Source organism: Camponotus vicinus, unplaced genomic scaffold (assembly GCF_025532165.1).
Source record: "Camponotus vicinus isolate PSW18456_S1 unplaced genomic scaffold, iyCamVici1.0 SCAF_12, whole genome shotgun sequence".
Taxonomy (NCBI): domain Eukaryota; kingdom Metazoa; phylum Arthropoda; class Insecta; order Hymenoptera; family Formicidae; genus Camponotus; species Camponotus vicinus.
This window is the reverse complement of record NW_028141948.1, coordinates 13,315,725-13,337,736: the sequence shown is the minus strand read 5'-3', so window position 1 is coordinate 13,337,736 and position 22,012 is coordinate 13,315,725. Positions and strand designations below refer to the sequence as shown.

At 39.8% G+C, this 22,012-nt stretch overlaps 1 protein-coding gene across 19 annotated transcripts in view; it reads left to right on the top strand.

Moving 5' to 3' along the window:
• The window catches only part of LOC145962768 (uncharacterized), a 138,542-nt gene that overhangs the window by 94,100 nt on the left and 22,430 nt on the right, over positions 1-22,012 (top strand). For 7 of the 19 annotated variants that reach the window (XM_083084094.1, XM_083084093.1, XM_083084096.1 and 4 more), the window contains 6 exons: positions 1,293-1,328; positions 6,039-6,112; positions 7,699-7,783; positions 13,852-14,031; positions 15,694-15,799; positions 19,176-19,264. In XM_083084094.1, coding sequence (XP_082940220.1) covers positions 1,293-1,328; positions 6,039-6,112; positions 7,699-7,783; positions 13,852-14,031; positions 15,694-15,799; positions 19,176-19,264 — 570 coding nt within the window. Of the gene's footprint in view, positions 1-1,292; positions 1,329-6,038; positions 6,113-7,698; positions 7,784-8,657; positions 8,712-13,851; positions 14,032-15,693; positions 15,800-19,175; positions 19,265-22,012 lie in introns of all 19 variants that reach the window. The other 12 variants (XM_083084098.1, XM_083084097.1, XM_083084092.1 and 9 more) reach the window with 7 other exon arrangements.

Below are 22,012 nucleotides of genomic sequence, written 5' to 3'. Positions count from 1 at the left end.
TTGTCTGTTTGTCTTGTCCTCGTGCTTTCTTTTTTTCTTCTCCCTCTCTTTCTGTCTCTTTCTCGCTGTCACCTTCTTGAACACCACGACTCTCATCACACCGTATCGAATATAACAGCCATTAAGTGCTATTAATACGTATCATGCAGCCGCTGATGTGCGATTCTTGCTCGTTTGACCTGCTTCTTTATCCGCGAGCTGTCTCTTGACCTGGATCCTCTTCGGGCTCTCGATACAGCTATCCACTTAGATTTTTTTTTCTTTTGTATCGTATATCAGCATGATCCATACGCGCGATCGAAGATCCGTGAACTCGGATTCTGATATTTTCATTTCCATATACGATTCATCGCGCATCGCTTCGATGGCTGAGGGTGCAACTGTATATCGAAGAGATAGATTAATTGCATTCTCCGCTTCGTTGCAAGCATCGTAGTTTTAATTGATGGCAATCTTGAGAGTCGCCTATTTCTGATTTACAAAGCTATCATATCGATGCAACTGTAATTGTCGAGTAGAATCTCGTATATATGAACGACCTATTTACAAAAATTAATATCTAGAATATTTCTTTACAAAGAAATACGAAAGAAAGAGATTTGTTTGTCGATACAATTTTAATTATATTACGTAGAAAAAAAAATTAATTTTTTCGCAACTTATATTTGCAAGAAATTTATCCCTCATAATTTTGCACTTACGATTCGCATATAATTTGATTAATTAATGAAAAATGCCATCTTTCTTTTTATTTAAATTCATGCAATTAAAAATTTTACTTCCAAATTTATATTCATGTAAAATAAAAATTTCACACATTCAAATTTAAATTGGATATGCAACGCATAAAATAACTGGCATTTAATTGTCAAACGTGATCAATAATATAATGTTGAAAGAAATTCGCATAACGATGACAACGAATCTCGTCATATTGGGGATATGACCTGGCATCAAATATGAAAGAGTTGCCCTATCAGGATCGAAGCTGCGCGACGTTAAAAATTTACGTGTGCTGAATAAAGTTTCTATTAATGGTGTGTTCGCGTCGCCGCAAATGTATGTTACTACTTATCGGCAAAAATCATGCACTTTAAGTCGTGCCTGGAAGCATAACGATTCATCATGATTCTGGTTTGTCGCGCTCGCCCATGTTTATTACATATTACATACACAAGGAATGAGATTTTCAAGGGCGCGCTCAGCCCGCACGCAATTTTTCACTTTTCTTCGTTCGTCGTTTACGGACGCGTGAAAGCGACGACTGGCACTGACCGGCGGTGTTCTTTCAGGGACCCATCGGCTTGGACGGACCCAAAGGTGACCCGGTAAGTTCTCGTATAAATTACATTTTCATTTCGTCGCGAAATGTATGTTACAAGCGTGCGAAATTAATTGTGTCGTCAAAGCGCGAAACGGAATATTTTTTTCACCATACGCGATATTTTCAATGTAATGTAATTTAATAAAATAAGAATTATAAACACGCTCCAGGATTTAATCATAATATACCTCGTACGGTGAAAAATCTGTTTTATCCCACAAAATTTATTCCTTGTACAATAATAATGCCCTTTTCTCTTATTATAGCCACAGTAATGTCGAGACTCGTGTTGATTCATGAAATTTTATACGTTTTCATACGTATTTAATGAAATGAAATTTGCACGGGTAGAAACAAAAGTTAAAAATTGTAAAACAGTCAGCTCGCGATAAATGCGAGATATACATATCTTTTAAATTTTTCATTTCACTGGAACTGTGTCGATACCGCGGCTGATCATGTTTTATTCGGCACGGCTACAGAATTAAACGTGTTATCTAAATATTTTGCCCTAATTACGTAAATATGAAAAGAGGTCGCGTAAGACATTTCGGAAATATCCGTCTATCATATTTTCAGATATGACGTCGGGAATTTATTTAAAACGTACCTTTATGCAGCTCCAGATTAATTAAACGGGTATATTTCTAAAATACAATCATGCGCATGACGTAAATCTAATCTCGAACAAATGATGAACGCAACGAAATCAAACGTTCGAAATGACAGATGTAAAGATAATGAAACAAGAGAGCGAGAATTTTGATATCGAGTTTCCGTCAGATACAGCTGTTCCGAAAAGAGTAAAACTCTCTTTCCGGTCTACTTCGCATTATATTTCAGTCGAAATCAGAGTAAGATATTTAGTCGGTAAATCAAGATATACGATCAGTGCTCGATTTATGATTACATACGTTCAGTATGAGAATCGAAACATGTTTACGTGTTTGTTAATTGACTCGTTCTGCTCTACCACTTTTTCTCTCGTCCCCTTTGTTCGCTCGCTGTTTCTGACATATGTTCAACGAATTAGCCATAAAAATGCAGGATGATCAATCATACGAGCGATACACTTGGGCGATACCTGAGGGTTCGCTGCTATCAAACGATTTTTGATGTGCGCAGCTCAAGTGCGAATGAAAACGTATGGAAATTTAAAATCACATAAAACATTCGATGCAGATGTTTTTGCTCATTTATATCGGATGCCTCCGAAAAAACAACTAATTGAGAATTATTATTATTATTATTATTCTGTCGGTAATAAATGAAAACTGATTAAACACAATGTTTTTCTTTTATTGTTTTGATATTCACAGTATACATTGCATTGGTCGAAAATCTAGAACGCATTAAATTTGCAATATGTTGACGTGCGGTCTTGTAGACAAGTGTCGACACTTTTGTAACTTTAGAAAAGTTTTTTAATTTAAGAAAGTATTGGATTTTTTTATTGGAAAAAATAACTATATAAAATTAATCTTAAATCTATGAATATATATATTTATGTAGCGAAAAAAGAGAGTTGCGTTATCAAATATATTTCTAAAAATTACATTATCGTTAATTGCAATCGTTATATGGAATTAATAAATTATGACTAATCAAGAGTTATTCAATTTTTTCACAAGCGATAAGCTAATTTTCACAAAGGTAAAATTTATCAAAAAATTTAATGTACAAATTTAATTATCTGTATCTTTTTAATTTGTGAACAGTCGATAGTTGTAGACATATTACGATTTATTAAGAGACGACTGCGTACATACTCTTGATCGTGGTTTATAGTAACGGCGGTCGAATAGAATCGGAAGATGAATCGGATTTTAAATTGAAGATTTGCTCGCTCACTTGCGCCCACTTACTCTATTAATTCTACCGTTCGCCGGAAAGCGGTTAGTCTCGTCTGCGCTCGATCGCTATATTTTCTACGGGATACGATCTTTTAACTCCAGTCCGATTTATCGTTCGAAACTATTCATCAACTGGCCTGCTATTACGTACTACCTTCCTCTCGCGCTAAACGGACTGCCGTGAGTCGTAAATCGTGTAGGAGATGACGTACAAAGTCACATGTATACCGCCTCCTCTTCACCGCCATCATCGTCATTGTCATCTCGTTTCGCTTATCATCCATAAATGTGTAATAGTGTCATACATAGATAATGACGGAATGTCATTTCCTTGAATGCGTGGACGAGCAGGATGCGAATATTGGAACCGACGCGAGCGCGAATTGACTCTTCCGCATTCCTTATCATTCAAATTACTAGTCTAGTCATTGAACATGCAAGCCGAATGCGAGACATCATTGCTCTCTCGAATTTTTCTCGACGATGGGAAATCTATGTATTCGCAAATATATAGGAAAATTATTTTCGCGAAAATACACATTGGATTCAATTGTTGGGATCCAAATTTTGTACAGCTTATGATCTCTATCCTGACATATATACAAGATTGTTGCGCGATGAAAATGTCGCGTATGCGTGCTTCTTGATTATGTAAGATTCTCGTGACACGCAAAATCTTTTCGCATGACAAGCCCTTGCGTTGGTGGCCCTTTGTGGCCGCCTAGTTTGCCTTATCGTGTAGCAGTCTCTACACAACACACATATACACACATGTTCGTACGGTTAATGCACAGGATGTCGCGGAATTTCTGCCATTTCTCTTAACTACAAGCACTATGTAATTAATTAAAAGAGTCGACGACACGATAATAAGGGCTTTTCAGATGCGAGCAACTAGATAATAAAGTATCATTTCTTACTTAGTCTCGCAAATGGACTATAATATAATATAATTATAAGTACTTTGTACTAAGAAAAAAGTTGTGCGAGAGAGAGGGCGAGAGAAAGAGATAAAAATGCAATAAAATTTCCTTCAAAAAACAATCGACCTCGAAATCGATTGAGAGAATTCACAAATGAAGGTGCGATAGTAGTTCAGGGACACCCTGTGTACATTCAGGTACCGACAGACCAGGGAGAGAATATACATGAGGATGTATTGTGTGGTAGGGGTACGTTGACGTGGCTGGTCTCGGTGGCGGTAAGGTACAAACGACAAAGTAAACAGATAGCGAGAGACCGTACCCAAGAGAGGAAGGGAACGCGCCGGTGGAAAAAAGAGGAAAAAAAAGGAAGAAAGAGAGAGAGAGAGGAGGAAGGAGCAATAAGTGCATTGCAAATATCGCCGGATATTTATTCTGTCGATGGCCGGGAAAAGAAAAGAGAGACCCAAACGCGCGCGATCGGCTCCTTCCTCCCTCTCTCCTTCTCCCTCTTTCTCTCTCGTGCTCCTCTCTTTGCCCGGCCGGCGTTTTCTTTAAACGAGTGTGGCAAACGAGTGTGTACACAGTCGCCGGCGACCAATACAGGATCGCACACAGGACGGGTATTTCCCGAGATTCGAATAACGAATCTCGGCGTTTATATCGGATTCCGTGCAAATAGTCGCGGCGCAGGTTACAGCAAGTAGCGCCGCAATTTGCCTCGGAATCGCAGAGTTTGCTCTGTGTTCCGGCGGTGAGATTTCGCGCAAACACACGGTTTACCTTCTTTGAAATTTACATTTACTATACGCGCGCGTTATCCCCTGCCCTGAGCCCTAACGAAATATTTAACCCAAGCTGAATCGCGTAATCGAAAGCGCTACAATTTTGCGAAATGGAGTTTTAACGCGAGTCTCTCTTCATCAAGATGCATTGTGAGGAGACTCCATATGCATGGTAAAAAAATATAGTTGTTGTGCATTGATACAGCGAGGAAAAGTAAATCTAAATAAACCGGCTTTATAGTAGAATAGGAATGAATCGGCTTTTTACGGCTGGGACTTCTCTCTCGCATACTTCATACAATACCTGTGGATTAAATCTGATTAAGTTTGAATTAAATATGATTGTGAGTCCTCCAGTGCAATATTTCGTATTATTCTAAGAGAAATGCGCGACACGAATTTAAACTCAATGTTTTTGTAATTATCTTGTCTTCTAATGTATCTAACAATTTTATTTGTTACGAGTATACAAAATAACGAAAGATTGCTTTTTGATATATTCGTACAAATCATGTTACAATTTTTTTTATCTGTCGAGTTTACATTGATAATGATACTCTTAAGTAGTCATAATAATATCTCACGCGAAATTAAAGAGCAAAAGTTAAGGATTAATTGCGTATATTATAATTAAAATGAATAATCGATGAAAGTGTGAAAATTCACATGCGCGTCAAATTTCCGTAGATTAATATAAAAGAACATTTTAATAAACGAAATTATTCGGAAAATCTCATTTGCTTTAATAGCAAAATCTGCAGAATCTTCCGTTACGAACATTCTACGCTATCTCTGAGAACGGAACGATTGCAGCAAAATTCTTGATTAAAACTGAAAGTGTCTGTAATTCCATACACAAAGATAAATAATCAAAAGGAAATCTCAGCATACCGTTACGACATTTAATTGAGGGAAATGAGATGGTAAAATTTTCTCAAAATAATTGCAAGAAGAAGGACCAATTTTTTAAAAATTTCAAGAATAAAATCTCGATATTTTTTTTTTTCAAATTAATTTCGACGTTAAAGTCGAGAAATGTTTGATGGCGATATAGTTCCGGGTATAACGGAAAGGATGTTCCTGCTGAAAGCATGTTCACTCCGTTTATCGCGTTATTACTCCATGTAATACACAGTGTCTCTTTTGTTCGCAGGGTCGACCCGGTGACAAAGGGCAGAAGGGCGAGCTGGGCAGCCCCGGATTCGACGTCTTGTCCGCAGTAAAGGTATCTAAGCTACGCTATCTGAGAGGAATAAAGCAATATATCCGTCAGCGCACTCGTAACGCGAAAATGCGTGCCGCGCTCTTTCTCTTTCTCTCTCTTATTTCTCGCCCTGCACCTCCTGCACCATCGCCGTCCCTCAGAGAGCAATCTCGTAAAGCTCCGTGTGTACTACGAGCGTGTGTACGGCGCGGTCGACGCGCAGAGGCGAGAAGAATATGGGATAAATTCTGAAGGACGGCGGGAGAAGGAGTGCGGAGCGATATTTTCATCGCGCGTAAAGCTGCAAATCCTATTTTACGTGATAAAAGTGCACTCGAACGAAAACGTTATTAACGCCTTCTCGATCGCATCGTCAAAGGATCGACGATTAATCGAATAAATTACACGGATTTCGTGATTTCAGCCCGAAGAATTTCAAATATCGGGAGCGAAGAAATTAATGTCGCGGCACGGATCGTTCCCCTCAGAGCGATCGGAGAACTAAACGAGGACTCTTTATACAAGTCTTCGGGGAAATCATATAACCGAAGCTCCAGATGGCTTTTGATTCGCCTCCGTTTATTCATGATAATTAAATCTCGGTTTCGCGTGCGCGACAGTAAAACTTATATAAGACTGTCAAACTATTCGAAGTACATCATTTCGCACATCTGGAGGTCTAATTTTATTTAACGTGGCTTCTTTTTTTTTCGAGGTCGAGAGGACGAAGCCTCGTTCCGCTCGAGCGCACTTGCGATCGCGCGCGATTTCTTTCCCACAATCGGGACGACGAGGGAGCACTTGCTCCTGTCACCTCGTCGTAGGTTCGAGAACCTGGCCAAGTCAGCTTCGTCCTGGAAGTCGGGCGACGTCGGCGATTCCATTGAGAGGCGCCGACGCGTGTACGACGCGTCCGCCCGTGCACATGCATATGCATACGCTGTCCAGAGCGAAACCACCGGTGAGGTTCTCGATCCGGCGCAACAAGCGCACGCGGTATATCGATCGGTGCGTTTGCCGCGCTCCGACGAGCACGTTATGCGCGGAATCTGTGTGCGATGAAATTTACAACGATCGACGAACGAAATTCATCTAATTATCTATCCAACGATATATTTGATGAATACGGTAAATTTTTTCTAATACCATAAGCAAATTATTACTCATATTTTTCTGAGAAAAAATTAATTTTGAATTAATTAAAGCAATTAAATATACAATTAAAAATAATAAATATAAGTTTTCGAAATTACTGATATTAAAGTGATAATTATTTTTACTTTTTTAAATTATATAATCAGCTGTTGCACACGCGACTTTTCGACACTCGTCCGCTGTTCGGGCAGCGTGAAACGAACGAGCGATCGTTGAAACGCATCCATCAAACACGAAATGGCGAGATTGCCTTGGCCGACTCGGCGAATGCGAAAAAAAAAAGACGCGTCCATCTGCGACGCGCGCACAGATTCCGCCTGTCGGAAAACGAATTTCACGCAATCTGTTCCGCGTTTGTCCGTCGACGCATCGACCGCCGGCCAACAACGCAGCCAATGACATCGTGGTATACGAGAGAGTAAATAAATAAACTTTGCCTTTTTCACCTACGGGTCAATGCACAGGGATTGGGGTTAAAGAGGTCGGTGACGACGCTCCGCGGCGGGACGCTCGGCTACGCGGAAATCGTCGCCCTCAAGGTAAACCGGCCTCCTCCTCCTCGGAAGACGCGACACGCTTCTCGGTGTCGCGATCCGGACGGACGTTTTCCACTTTCCTTCCTCCCTCGAACGCCCCCGCTATTTCTCTCCCCGTCTCATCTTATCATCATCGTCACAGTATTGTCGTCGTTGCTTCTTCTCTTCTTCTTTTCACCCCTCCCTCGCTGTCCACCCTCTCTCTCCCCTTGTTACCGTCTCTATCTGTCAGTTTTGTGCTCCGCGTGCAGGAATCCGTGCGTCGTCGCATACATCCCGGATGCGCGACAGGTCGGATCTCGTCCCAATCGTTCTCTAGCTAGTCGTTGCCTCGTACGGTGCTTTCGGTGTAGCGTTCTCTCGTTGGTTTATACAAAATAAAGCGCGCCGCCGATGCTCGATCGTCGAATCGGGCTCGCTTTCTTTACTAACGATCGATTGATTTCTCGATTCTGATTTAATACGGCCTCGAATCGTATCGAGACGTATATAGGGTAAGTAAGAATAAGCGCATGTATAATCGAGACTGTAAATCGATAAACGTTTGATACATGACGGAATAATAAAAGAGTCGCTGTGAATGATTGATGCCATCGGCGGCGCGCTTTCTCACTTTGGTTTTTGGTTGGTAATGGTGTTTACTTTAAGTTACAGTATTTAGGTATATCTCTGGGCATGCCTTGGATTCGGAAGAGCAGAAATACGAGAACTCCCTTCCCTTCTATTCTACCCCTTAAAAAAAAAGAAAAAGTTCTCACAGACCCTTGACACGCTTCCTGCCCGAACAAGACCACACATCTCTCCCCTCACACTCCCCTCCCCTGTTTTTGTCTTGTAGCGATTTGGTTTTTTACCCGTAGTGTTGACCTACTTTTAGGATCTTCAGGAGAAAGGGGTTAATATCTCAGCGCAGAACATCATACCACTGAAAGTAAGTGCGCCTGCTCTTCTGGAGCTTCCTATTCCTTTGCCCTTTATCGTCGGTTCCTCGAGGATTGGTGCTCGGTTTGAATTTTGCTTTTAGTTCAGTGATAAACTTTTAGAGCATAAATTTAATCTTTCAAAGGTATATATCAATATATAATATTATTATTCAATAATTTGTAATTATACGGGTTGAGTTTAATGAAAATATTTATTATTTTTTCACAAAATTCTTGAATTTCTTGAATTATATCGATGTTTAAATTGTCAAAAAAACACAATGCAAAAATGAATCTGAATACTTTTGTAACTGTATCTCTTATTTATCGACATTTTCGAAGAGGGGCTCTCTTACGCACTTTACATCATCCTGTAAAAGTAGAAAATGCATTGAAACGAGTTCTCGCGTTCGCACGCAAAGAAGTCGCAAAAGTTTCTACACCTCGGGAGAATCCCCGGGGTGATTTAATTCCCCCTTTCTCCGAGATTGCGAACTTAGTTCTTGGCCGCCACCGCGACAAGTGCGCAGGCGGTCGGGAACATTTATTTATCGGTCGGGTAATCGGGCCGAGAGCACGCCGTCCGTGTTGTAACCACGGAATTTTATCGCTGTACGTATTTCGTACGAAAGCCTGTCGACACGAGCCCCGAACCGAGCACCCTTCGTCCGTTGGAAAGAATGAACGAGGCGCGAGCACGGCGGAAGGAAACTGCTTCAAGCTGCTGTAACGTGAAAAACTCGAAAAACACACAACGATCGTGTCGAATCCCCCGTGCTCGCGCGATATCGACATCCGCGATATTCTCCAGACTCTTGCAACACACTCTTTTACTTTACGGTTCGATACCTCCGTTCTTTTGCCATCTTCCTCTCACTTTTTCTCTCTCTTTTTTTTCTTTCTGTCTCCCTCTCTTTATTGGGGTCGTGTACAAGTTATCGCGCAGTCCGTATACCATCTCAGGCAATCGATCGTGATGCAGAAAATGTAAAAGGAGACCGAAAAGCCGCGGGAGAGAAGAATCGCGTGTTGCTGGTCTCGCAGTATCCACTTCTCGGGCGAATGCAAATCTTCTCGCGAAAAGCAAACAGCCTCTCTAGGTTGCTACTGCTGCTTGTCGGTGTCGAAATTCATATTTCTCGAAAGATCGGAGACCCAACGGTTGGAGTGCCAGTAGCATGATATCCTATATTGTTTTCGGAGTAAGATGGAACCGGTTCCCTTTCGCGTCTCATACATCCGCTCCGCGCTTTGGCTAACATAAGTACGACGACTTTCGAGTCCCGTTTGGATTTCATTCACAGAGTATCGTCTCGTCGCTTGATTTTATTAAATGTTGAATGCTGAAAATTTTTAGAATTACAATTTCGCGACATAGAAATTTCAAATTCAGATATCTGGAGAAATTTGCAACTTGGATCTTGCGATATAAAAGAGGCAAATAAAATTAAACTTTGAAAGATGTAAAATTTAAGTTTATTATAAAAAGATATTTTTCAATTCACAATTTTTAATTTTATATTCATCTCATATTTTAATTATTACTGCGTATTTAAAATTTTGTCCGATATTTGTAATAAATTTTCGCGATGATATAATTATCCATTTTTTAAATCATAGAATAAAAAGAAAAATATATAGCGACAATGACAAAATTTAGGTTCGAATCTTAATGCTTGTATTACGGTAGAATGTTCAAAACTTTTAAGATACGTTTTCGAATAAATCTTCGGGGCATTTGAATTTTGCATTCGACGCACACGCGGAGCATCAATATTTAAAAAACGTACGTCACCGAGGAATACGAAATCCGCGAACGTCGCTACAAGAGGGAATTTTGCGCGGGAAGCGCGGATTACGTGGTCGCGTAGCTGCGAAAAAATCCCGGCGGGAGAAATAATGAAAAAAAAGAAAGAGATTCGCAACGCTCGCCATCGACCGCTGGGATGCACACGTAAGGCGCGAATAAAAAATGCACGACCCCGTCCCGCATGCGAGAACGCACGCGTCTCTACGCACCGGCGCGTGTGCGTACGTGCGTGCGTTGCATGGTACCGCATACTTTGAAGCATCTGCAGTCTATCCTGTCATTGTGGCATTTAGTGCGATGTGTGTAAAATAAATGCCCCCTGCACGTGGATGTGTGTGCGCGGGGCGATTTATGTGCGTTGTAGATGTTGTAGACTCGCCTGTGATCGTATCGCAATCGCATGATCGCACGATAACGGTGTATTGATGTAGCTGTCGGGAATGAATGAGTAACTGCTGAGACTCTCCGATGGGCGCTGGTCAAACAAAAACATCCGAGCATTTGATGTATAATCGCGAGATAATTCGCGCGATAGTTATTCTCGCGTCAGATTATGTCGGGGACGGGAATCGAAAAAATATTGCGTTTTATTACAAGAGAATATGAGCGCTGATTGTAGAAATAAAGATCGGTATTTTTGAGAGAAGAAAGATTTATTTAAAAAAAATGTACAGCTAAAAAATATTAATCTCTTTTGTTTTAATATAATATCATGTATTTTACGCGAGAGAGAGTATATGCATCGATAGTGTGGCTTTTGTGGATATTAACGCAATATGTTTACATGAAAATACGCGAGTACCTACCACAGTGGCAGCGATAATGCATAAGGGTGACGAAAGTAATGAGCGGTCATGAATTACGATAGCATAGCCCCGGAACACCGGAGGGTTGGCCATAATGAGCTAAATTTCCTTTCTCTATTCACATTGCAGCTAGAGTTACGGATAGAGGAGTCGATAATGAGACGCTGGCCGCACTTAATTATCCTGTTAGAAAATCCTATTACATCCAAATATTCATAGGATAAAGGCGAGAAGTTTGTCATTTTTATATGCTTTTCTTCTGTCCGTTTCTTTTGCGGGAAATTTCGCAGAAATAAAATTAAACGACATATCTTACACCGATTTAATCAGCCACATCGATCGGGAATTATTTATTAAAAAATCGAGGGAAAATATTTTATTATTTAAATAAATCTTTCTCTTTAAAAAAATATATTAACGTCTCGTCTATAAATTCACGTAAAAATTCCTTCAAATTTCCAATAAAATATAACAATGAAAAATTTAATCATTTTGAAATATGATAAAGTCCTCATATTTGTGCTTTCTCTTGTATGAATATTCATATTTATTTAATTACTTTTGGTGCAATCAAGCCCCGTTTGGTTTCGGCGTATGTGAGAGAGAAATTAAAAGGTATAGGCCGAAGTTATCTTTTTTTTAATAACGGAATATATGCTGCTTCCCACGCAAAATGTGCCCGCGACGATCGCGTCCATCTCCGGAAACGCGTCTCGGCGGGCTATTCCGGCTGAGTTTTCATCCGAGAGGCACCTGCGCCCTCGGAATGTACGTGTATACGTGTATACGTGTCTGGCACATGCATGCCGCGTGTCGTAGACCTCCGTGCATTGCTCGTATATTTCTGTCCATCTGTCTGCGTATGTGTACATGTATGCGTGCGCGTGTGCACGCATAAGTCTCGCTGTACGCACCGAACGACGATCCATCGTTATTTAGCCCGGCCACCCAGCCTCGGGATGCGTCGCGATTTCACGCAGCACGTGCGTGTAATGCACGAGTATTCAAATGTACGAATCGCGTACGACGCATCATATTATCGTCTTTCGCGAGCGCACGTAAACACGTGTCTTCCGCGTTTATGCGTACGGGGTTGCTCGCCGCGCCGATGTCCCGCGGTCGTGACAGAAATTAATTGCTCGCGCACATATGTATATATGCAGGCTATCTCATCGCCGCCGGAAAATGTTATTTCAATGGCGGACCTTCGATGAGCGCGCATTCATCTCCCCGAATGCATTTGATGAAGGGTCTAATTAATATTTGACCGAAGCGTGCATAGTATTCTATATAACTGACAGCAATATTTCTCGTTCCGTCATATCGCTCGATTCAAGTACGATTATTGAAAAGAGCCTTGCGCGGAATTAATAATTTTTGGCGGGATTTTAATATCTGATAGAAATATGAAAATATTTGTGACTTTATTGTTGAGGTATTTAATTCGCGGAAGATTGCAAAATTTTTACACCATATGTTGATTTTCGTCGAATCTTCATTGACAAGGAATCTGCCGTGTTAAATCATTTTCAATAGTAATGAAACAAAGATTAATTAAACGTGTTTTCAAAAAAACGCTTACACACACTTATAAAATAATTGAAATTAGAAAAATAATTTAAAATCAATTTTTTTCGTTGCGTCGTTAAAAATTACTTCAGTCGGAAAATAAATGCCAAGAACTGCTGAAGAAAGATAAGATATTTCGAAATTAAATTTGAATCTGTTTTATGTCGTAATTTTACCTTGGATCTGACAATGAACACCGTTCTTTAATAGCTCCTGGTCGCGCATCGAAGAGTTATCTACGTTACGTCGAAAACGAGCGCGTAAAAGTGTCCATAAACGATAGGAGCGATCCTAAAAGCTATCACGAAAGTATTCCTCTATGGGATCCCGTTACCTCGACCATCTCAGGGCGTCTCCTTACGAGGGAGCTAATGAAAAATTCTCTTGCGCTACCGAAAACTCTTCATCCGTCTTATTACAGCGTCGAAGTAGCTCCGGGTCGAGGTAATACGACGCGGTTAAAAAAAATTTATTCTCTCCAGGGTCGTTATTGTTACTCGCTAGATCGAGGAAACATAAATCCGCGCGAAGCAACCCCGTACTCTACGCGTACACCGAGATCTCTTTCGTTTCCATGCACTGTTTTCTCGCGAGTTTTCCTTTTTCCTGCGTCCACCAGTCCACATACCTCTCTCTCTATCTCTATCTCTCTCTCTGGCACTCTAACTTTGTTTGCCTCTTTCTCTAACTCTCTGAGTCTATCTATCTTTCGTTTTCTCTCGTTCTTTTATGTACTTCTTTTCGCTGTTCCGCTGCCCTCACACGCTCACCCAAGAGACCGTACACCACGGCTCTTCTTCTTCTTGTTCTTCTCTGTGCCTCCTTTCTTCTCTTTCTCTCTCTCCTCGTCGATCCCTCGTCAGTCCGTGGCACAAACCGACGAGTACCGAGAGACACTCTTGTGTCGAGGGCTCTCGCCGGAGAGAAAAGCCGTAACGACGTAACGCTCTTGGGACGTAACAGGGAGAGCCGGGTGAACCCGGACCGCCGGGACCACCTGGTCCGTCAGGAGCCGAGGGTCTTCCCGGACACGAGGGCAGACAAGGGATTCCGGGCGAGGTCGGCGCGCCGGGAGAGAAGGGCCCGCCCGGGCCAATCGGGCCTGTCGGTCCGCCGGGCACGCCAGGACTTGCAGGTCCTAAGGTGAGTCCGAGAGATTAATTTGCGCGACCGGTTACACATCCGTTGTATCCGATTACACATCCGGTCATCCTCGACTCTCGAGGTGTCGGGTATCGCTCTTTTCTCAGAGTCGAGAACTTTTCTCGGCCAAGCGGTCTTCCTCTTCGTAGTCTGACAGGTGCACCATCACGTAAAGGATGAAAGTTGCATTTTTTATGGAGACTTGATAAAAGATCTACTTGGAAAATTCTTCTATTATTTTTATAATATATACAATTTTTTTAATATATTCTAATATTTTTAAAAATTCTAATACTTAATTTTTGAACAATTACATTAGATTTGTAAAGATTTGTAGATCTTTTTCTTGCATTCTTCTTGTGTAATTTCGGAATATATACAAAAAAATAGAAATGATGAGAGGCAGAATTGAAATTGCAGCATGAGAATATAAATAGTGGAAAAGTGATAAAATTGCTTTGTAAATAAAAAAAACAATGTTATTTCTTGTTAATATTAATTAAAAATATTTGTAGCCGTTAAAATTTCAAAAAAGAAATATAAAAGGCAAGGAAAAAATGTAATATTTTAAAAGTGATATTTTTCCATGCAAACATATGTTGTAAACATGCTATGTTTACAAGATAAACATAAATAAATTTTATTTTCGAAAATACGTTACATCATATCGTTGAAGAATTAATTAAACCTATTACCACTTTGATAGCTTATCCATCAATAAGCAGACTAATGCGGAATTTGAGCATAACTTTATTTACTCTTGGAATTATAAAACACATTTTCACATATGATCGCGGGCTTGCGTGTTTCGACGTATCAAACATGCAATACTCGTGTTCAAAATTCCACAGGGAGTGATTTAATATTACGGATACATCAACGCAAGATAATCATGTTATCGTGAAATTATGTAATCATTACGTGCCACGCGCTTTCAAGTACGCGGTTTGAAACAAATCCGACTAATCTCGCGGAATTTTGGATTTTCCTCAAATTTCAATAGCGTTTCCAATTTAGTTTAATAGCGCGGGATGAATCCTTCAATCAGTTGATACAAAAGCAAAAAGAGAGAATGCATTGTTTTATCCCTTATCCGTTTTTTTCGGATAGAAATGTTTTCACTCCATTCAAATAAGCTTATATGTATGTGTACACGTGTGTGTGTGTGTGTGTGTGTGTGTGTGTGTGTGTGTGTGTGTGTATGTGTGTATGTATATATATATATGTATGTGCGTGAGTATCCATCGAAATTGAAAAGGGCACAGAGCTGTACTGGATATTGTGCACTTAATATTGCGCCTTTCAAAAGGTTACGTAACCGATAATTATTAATGGAGTACAACAGAGCGATTATAGAACAATAGAGTATTAATTACGTCCGGCGCATTGTTAATTTAATTCAACTATAATTAATTACATTCAAAAGCACGTTCCTGCATATTAATTAGCGATGCTTGATACTGCTACGATAAAGGATACTATCAAACGGGACAGTGTTTTTTAAATTAACTCGTTAGTCGCGAAAATAACGAAGGAAAAGAAGTATAAGACACATTTTATTTTCAGAAAATAATTATCGCATGCAAATACAAGAGAAATTATACAATATTATGTATTATATAAATAAGTGTATACGAATCATCGAAAGTTTATTTTCAATAGGGTGACAAGGGTGATAAAGGCGATCGAGGCTTCACGACGACCTTGAAGGGCGAACAGTTCCCAAGTGGAGTATTCGAAGGCCCACCTGGTCCACCAGGACCGCCTGGTAAGCATACAAATGAGATAATCTGCATACAAGATAAATGATTAAATACCTCACGTTGATTGTATCTCCGTCCGGAATGCGAAAGCAGCGCAAAATTTTTACGCGAATCTTCCCTATAAATTATTTGTTTCGTCAAACATTTATTCTAGCCAAGTATCATATAGCCCTTTAGTGTTTAATTGGAAAATCGTAAGGGCCCTATATTATTTTTGCATTATTATTTGAATGTTTTATTTTCCCTGTATTTGTAATTTCAAAAAACGTGTGATACATATTTTATTAAAATTGTACACGGTTTATTTTCTCATTATCTGAGATGTTATTATAATTTCCACGCGCAACACAGTCAAATTCATTGTGAGTATTGTTTACGATTTTCTCATGAATAGGTGTTTTTCGCGATTGAAGGTGCGATTTAAAATCCCATCGAGAAATCATTAATATTGTGATCGGGCGAGAGAATCAAACAATTATATACGTGGCTCATTCGGGTCGAAGCGCAATGTCATTCATTTGTGAATCGATTATCTCTTCTCGAGCGGGCGCGTGGCCTCGGGCGAAGAAAATGCGGAAATGTTTGACGAGGAAATCTTGGCTTGAATGATCGTGCAATTCCTCGACAGGATCGAGAGGCGATCGGTTGTACCTATGGTGGGCGTATCTACACGTGTAGCGCGCCTCGCCGTAGTAATATATGCGGCCGTGAGCAAATCTTTCTTTACCATTCGCGAACATCTTGCTTTTTTTCTCTCCGTCTCTCTACGCTACTCGTCCCGAACGCGCGGATCGGACATTAACCCTTCTGGAGTTGAGCGTCCTCGAGAAGCATTGTCCAAAAAACTACGCAACGTCTACATCTCACAAAGTACGATAGAGTCACGTCGAAAGTGGATTGATACAAGAGAATATCGGAAAGATAAATTTCTCTCAAATGCTTCTCTCTCTGCGGAAAGAATTGTTAACATGACTCTTGTTCAATTATTATATATGCAAGATGATAATTATAATTTAGTTTAGTATCAAAATTATATATATCTCGGAAATGAAGAAGAACTTGACAAATTGAATTTTTTAAGAATTTAAAAGTATTATTTTTTAATTAGATCAAATTAACTGTAAATTTCATAAATTTATAACGTCTTTTACATCTTAAAAGACTACAATCAGTGTTTCCATGAAACATTCGCCAAGAAAAAGTCGCGTAGTCGAGAATCTGTAACCTGCAGCGGGAGTTTCTCTCTCATGACAATTCTTAGACATTCTGTGTATATAAAAGATTCAATCCCTCGCTCTCTCTTGCTTAAAGTTACAAGACAAGAGACACCACGTGTGCACCATCTCTCGTGAATAGCTCAAGAAGTAATAAATGCGCAGCCCTGAGGTACGGCATTCGCGAACGGAAGCTGAAGGATATCTCGTCGCGAAAAACGCGCGCAGGACTCTAGGACTTAAAAAATTCCGACCCTCCAATATCTCACGACTCGGTCGTTCGTCAACGTTCGCACGCCCCCGCCGTCCCGCGCTCGCGGCGGCGAGAAAATGATTTACGATCGCGGACGTATTCAGAAATCCGATCTCCCTCGCTCGTAAACGGCCGTTTACCGCGCGCCGTGTTGACCATGACGTCGGATATTGGCAAAAGCGTCGCGAATATTAGTTAGTGCTTCGTAACATCATTGATCCGAGAGAAACTTATAATCGAATGAGACTCGTCAAAATTATAGAACATAGAGAAATTTTTGAACATACTCTCATTGCGACATTTTTTAATAGTTTAAAGAGATTGTCAAAGTATAATAGATTGAAAAAATTTATACATTTTTCCAAAGTTTTTTTTCGAAGATAGGTTTGTTGTAGTCAAGTGAGACGTTGAATGCGGAAAATAATTAGATACTATTTTTAAGAGAAACTAAAAAATTTTTAATTTAATTAAGGATGAATTAAAAATGAAGATTCCGAAAGAGGAATTTAGTAAAAAGATCGCGAGGGTTTAAAATTCTTCTTTTTCCGATTTTAGATACAGACTGTTTGAATTCTAGATGAGGGGCTTTACGTCGATTCATTTTCCCCATGCAAGAAATATAATCCAGTATCGATAAAATAGTTCCGATATCTCATGCATGGAGACAAGCGTAGCGAGAATGTTGCGAGTCCGCGCGACGCGTTCGACAGAATGAAATTACGTGGACGCTAATCCGTCTTTATACCATTGTACGACGACAAGCAAGGAAACTAAGGACGGTAACACCGTTTCCGAGCATTATACATGCGCACCTGACAGAATTAATTTACCCACATATACACGAATCCGTCTCGCAATTTCACAGCACGGACTGCAACGCAATGTAGACACCCGGAAACGCTACTGTCGATATTGTACAGTGTCGTATTCTAGAATCAGCGTGTTTTGTCTAGAATATTTACTCTATTCATTTATGCGACACTCAAATCCCGACTTGTGTATGTGCGCGCGTGAAATTTCCCACACTTGCAAAATTTGTCATTTTATAACATAAATAACGTGTGTATAAAAAAGACGCGTATATAAAGGTTTGAAATATTATAGATGAAATATAGTAATATTTTTTTCACTAACATGGTATATTGTCTCTTTCTAAATTGAAATATATCTATCATTGTGAAGAAAGATGTATAAATCAAAATTTTTAAACTTGTTATCAGATAGAAGCTTCTATTGTGTCATGAGATTATAACAAATTATAAAAGATTATAATACAATATTAAATTATAAAAATTAGTTATGACAAATGTCATTTATCATTAACTAAAGGACGGAAATATTATGCAGGTATAGAAGATTGTCTGCCTTTATTCCGATAATACAGTATCTCGTTCTGATATCATTTTAGCTGTCAATTCTATCCGTCGATCGGAGTCAAAAACGCGATAAATTATAATTTAATTAGTAGCGATATCGCGATGATTGATGACACGCTACAAGAGAAAATCCATATGATGCTCGATAAATTATAATTTTAATCTTTAGCTGTTCAGTCCTGATTGACTTATTACATTGAACATATTCCAAAAGTTTGTAATAATTACGTTTACTTACTTTCGATGTCGCATTTACATTTTATCGCTTTAGCCAACCACGCGTAATTATTCTTCGTAAAGTTTCCCTCGCGTAATACTGTCAAAAAAATGGCTGCAGCATTGCGTTCTCTCGGTGTCGACGCGTCCGTAAATACGCTTCCGTAAAGATCGATCACGCGATCCGTCAAACGGCACTTAACGCGCGGAATGACAGTCGACCCCGGAAATTTCGCGCGGCTCGTTCGCGTGCGTGCGTGCGAGCGAACGAACCAACGTTACGTTCGTATGCATCATGTCTCATCTTATGCACGGCACGCAGGACCCCAAGGCGAGAAAGGAGAATTGGGCCCGACGGGACCGCCCGGTCTGCCCGGCGAGAAGGGTGCTCGGGGAAAGCCAGGGAAGAGGGTAAGCTTCAGCGAGGTCCTCCGACCGCCACCGATCGTCGACCAAAGCAACTCCGTACGACCATCCATCCATTCACCCGACCAATCCCGTTATCCTGATTGAATCCGAACGCGCAGGAGAAGCGGAAAGAAATTAAAAAAAAAAAAAAAGAAGAAAAGATGATTTCTCGTTCAATCTGTTCCTCGATATCCTGTACCCCCTTGACCCCCGTTATCCCATTGCCTCCTGCCTCCCGCATGCTGTGTGCATGCTTTGCATGAGAGAAAAATGTGTGGATATACATATATACATATATCGGACATTCGCGTCCACGTGAACGTTGATAACCGCATGTCTCTTGGATGTCACTATCTGGATCTTTTATGAGCGTAGCATGATGTAACCGTAGCTTTCTTCCGTGTGGAATATAGTCTGTTTTTACACCGTGTCACACATGCTTTTTCAGTATATATAATATACACGGGTTTATAGCCAGCGACGTTCCCGAGTTTCCGACGCGGTCCCTGATTTGAAATTGCTGATTATATCGCTCTTATCCGCGTTTTAATTAGAGGAGTGCTGCTCGTGTCGTTCAACGTTTACATTTCCATTTTATCACATTTCGTTTATTTGCTCATAATATTTCAATTTTTGAGAATATTAATCAATCTAAATTTAAAGAATGTTAATCGAGAATTAAATTCCTATTTTTGTATACTGTGGTGATATGAAGGAGATAAATTTTACTTTTTAACATCAATTATATATTGGCAAAAAAATAAATTTCAAGTTAAAATTACACTCGATTTTCCTGAAAATTTCAATCATCAATCTTTTATTTTCTTCTTATCGATTAAATAACTCTCTCCGCAGTTCCAAAGAATAATGCCGTAATTCTCTCTTCTGCGTGAAAATGTTCTTTTTATCTCTTTCCTTTTTTGCCGCCTTCTTGGTTCCTTTTGTCCTACTTTCGAGCATCGCTGACGTCTCGCGCTTTCCCACGGAATATTAGATTTTGTAATCCCAAGATCTTTTTCTCCCTCTCTCTTAGTCGCGAAAACGAGCGACTGTCGCTATAAAACGCTTCAACCCCGCGCGTGCACGACACTCCTCACGCAGTCACGCGAGCATGAGCACGTATATATCACGCCGTCACACTTGCATCATCGAATAAGCTGCAGCTGAACAGCATCATCACCGGGATGGTTACGGGCCGAGGAAAGTTCCTCCGTCGTGAAGCGATTTGTAATTTCACTTTTCGAGCATGTTTACTGATTTCCTGTCGGAATTTCAATGACATAAGTGTGGCAATAAAAAAGAACTGATATTAAGATTCATATCTTTTATTAAAATTTGGAAGAAACATGAATACCGTGCCATACATCTAATTGATGGATTAATCATTTATTCCTTATTTGATTACTGAATTCAAAGAAGAAAAACAATTTTATCTAAAAAGCAATAGTTTTTAAAATGCAGTCACATGCGCCTATACATTTAAACTTTGTAGAATCAAATAAAATTGATAAACAAAATCGAATTCAGAAAAACATAAAATATCAAATTCATAATTGATGAATCGCTTCGAAAATATTGATTGCGAAATATATTTTATATATGGATGTGTTATTTATATTCAAAACATTGTTACGCAGCTGTTACTTTTGTTGCCATTTAATTCGTGAAATCGCATATATTTTCATACATATTCGATATTTTTTCACGCTTTTGTCGGAACTTTCCTCGCGTTCCCGTGTCCGTTTACGAAATTGCATACGTACCTCGAGCGATTGTCGGGACTCTCTCGTTTTTCGTCTCGTAAAATTATAAAGAAAAAAAAATGAAGAATAACAGCAAAGAGAGAACAATAAAAAAATGAAATAACAGGCAGGAAAACGAAAAGAAAAAGTAGATAGAAAAAAAAAGCGTTGGTGGCAGCAAATAACACGTACGAATATTATGGTATCCGAGGCTTCTCCTCGGTTTCCCTCTTACCCCCTAACATTCTCTCGTTGTATTGTTTTTTTTTACCCTTAATCCAACACGCGCGAGACGTCGAGACGTTGAGATCGTCTCCGCGCTCGCACGCAGCATCACCGGCAACCGGGGCTCGCGAACCGCAGGCTGTGTGAACCCTGGTTGGCAAGCGAGCAAGCAGAGGGTGGTGGGCTTAAGCGCTCTCTCCTTCCGGCCGAATTACACACGCCTACGCGCCTAACATCCGTAAACTACTGCTTGGCGTGCGACTATACTACTCTTTCGGGTCCATCGTAAGTATACTCGTAGTTCTGCCGAGCGATTGTAACTCTCTAGGCGGCTAATTGCAAACGGCGACCACACGTGCGTATCTTTAGACATTCGTAGATCAACGTTAAATCATGATATTAATTGATTTGACGTTGAATTAAGATATATCGATTAATTTATAATTAATTAATTGGAAATTTGAAGATTGTATAATTTTAATTATACATATACATGGGCTATGTGCGAAATACTTTGTTATAGTTAGCTTGTTAATTGACTCCATATTGACGATACACGTAATTTTCTACACGCTCGTGGTTGGTCCGTAAATTAATGAGACATGTCAGCCTGATTTTGCTGGTCACCAGCGACCACCGTGGCATTTAACGTGTTCAAAATTGTTGACTGAAACGTGATTTCGAATATAATTTGATCGATGAAATTATATATATATATATATAATTACTACAAACATTAATTTCTTAAGATTTATTTTCTTCATGCTAAAATGTGTGATTGTTC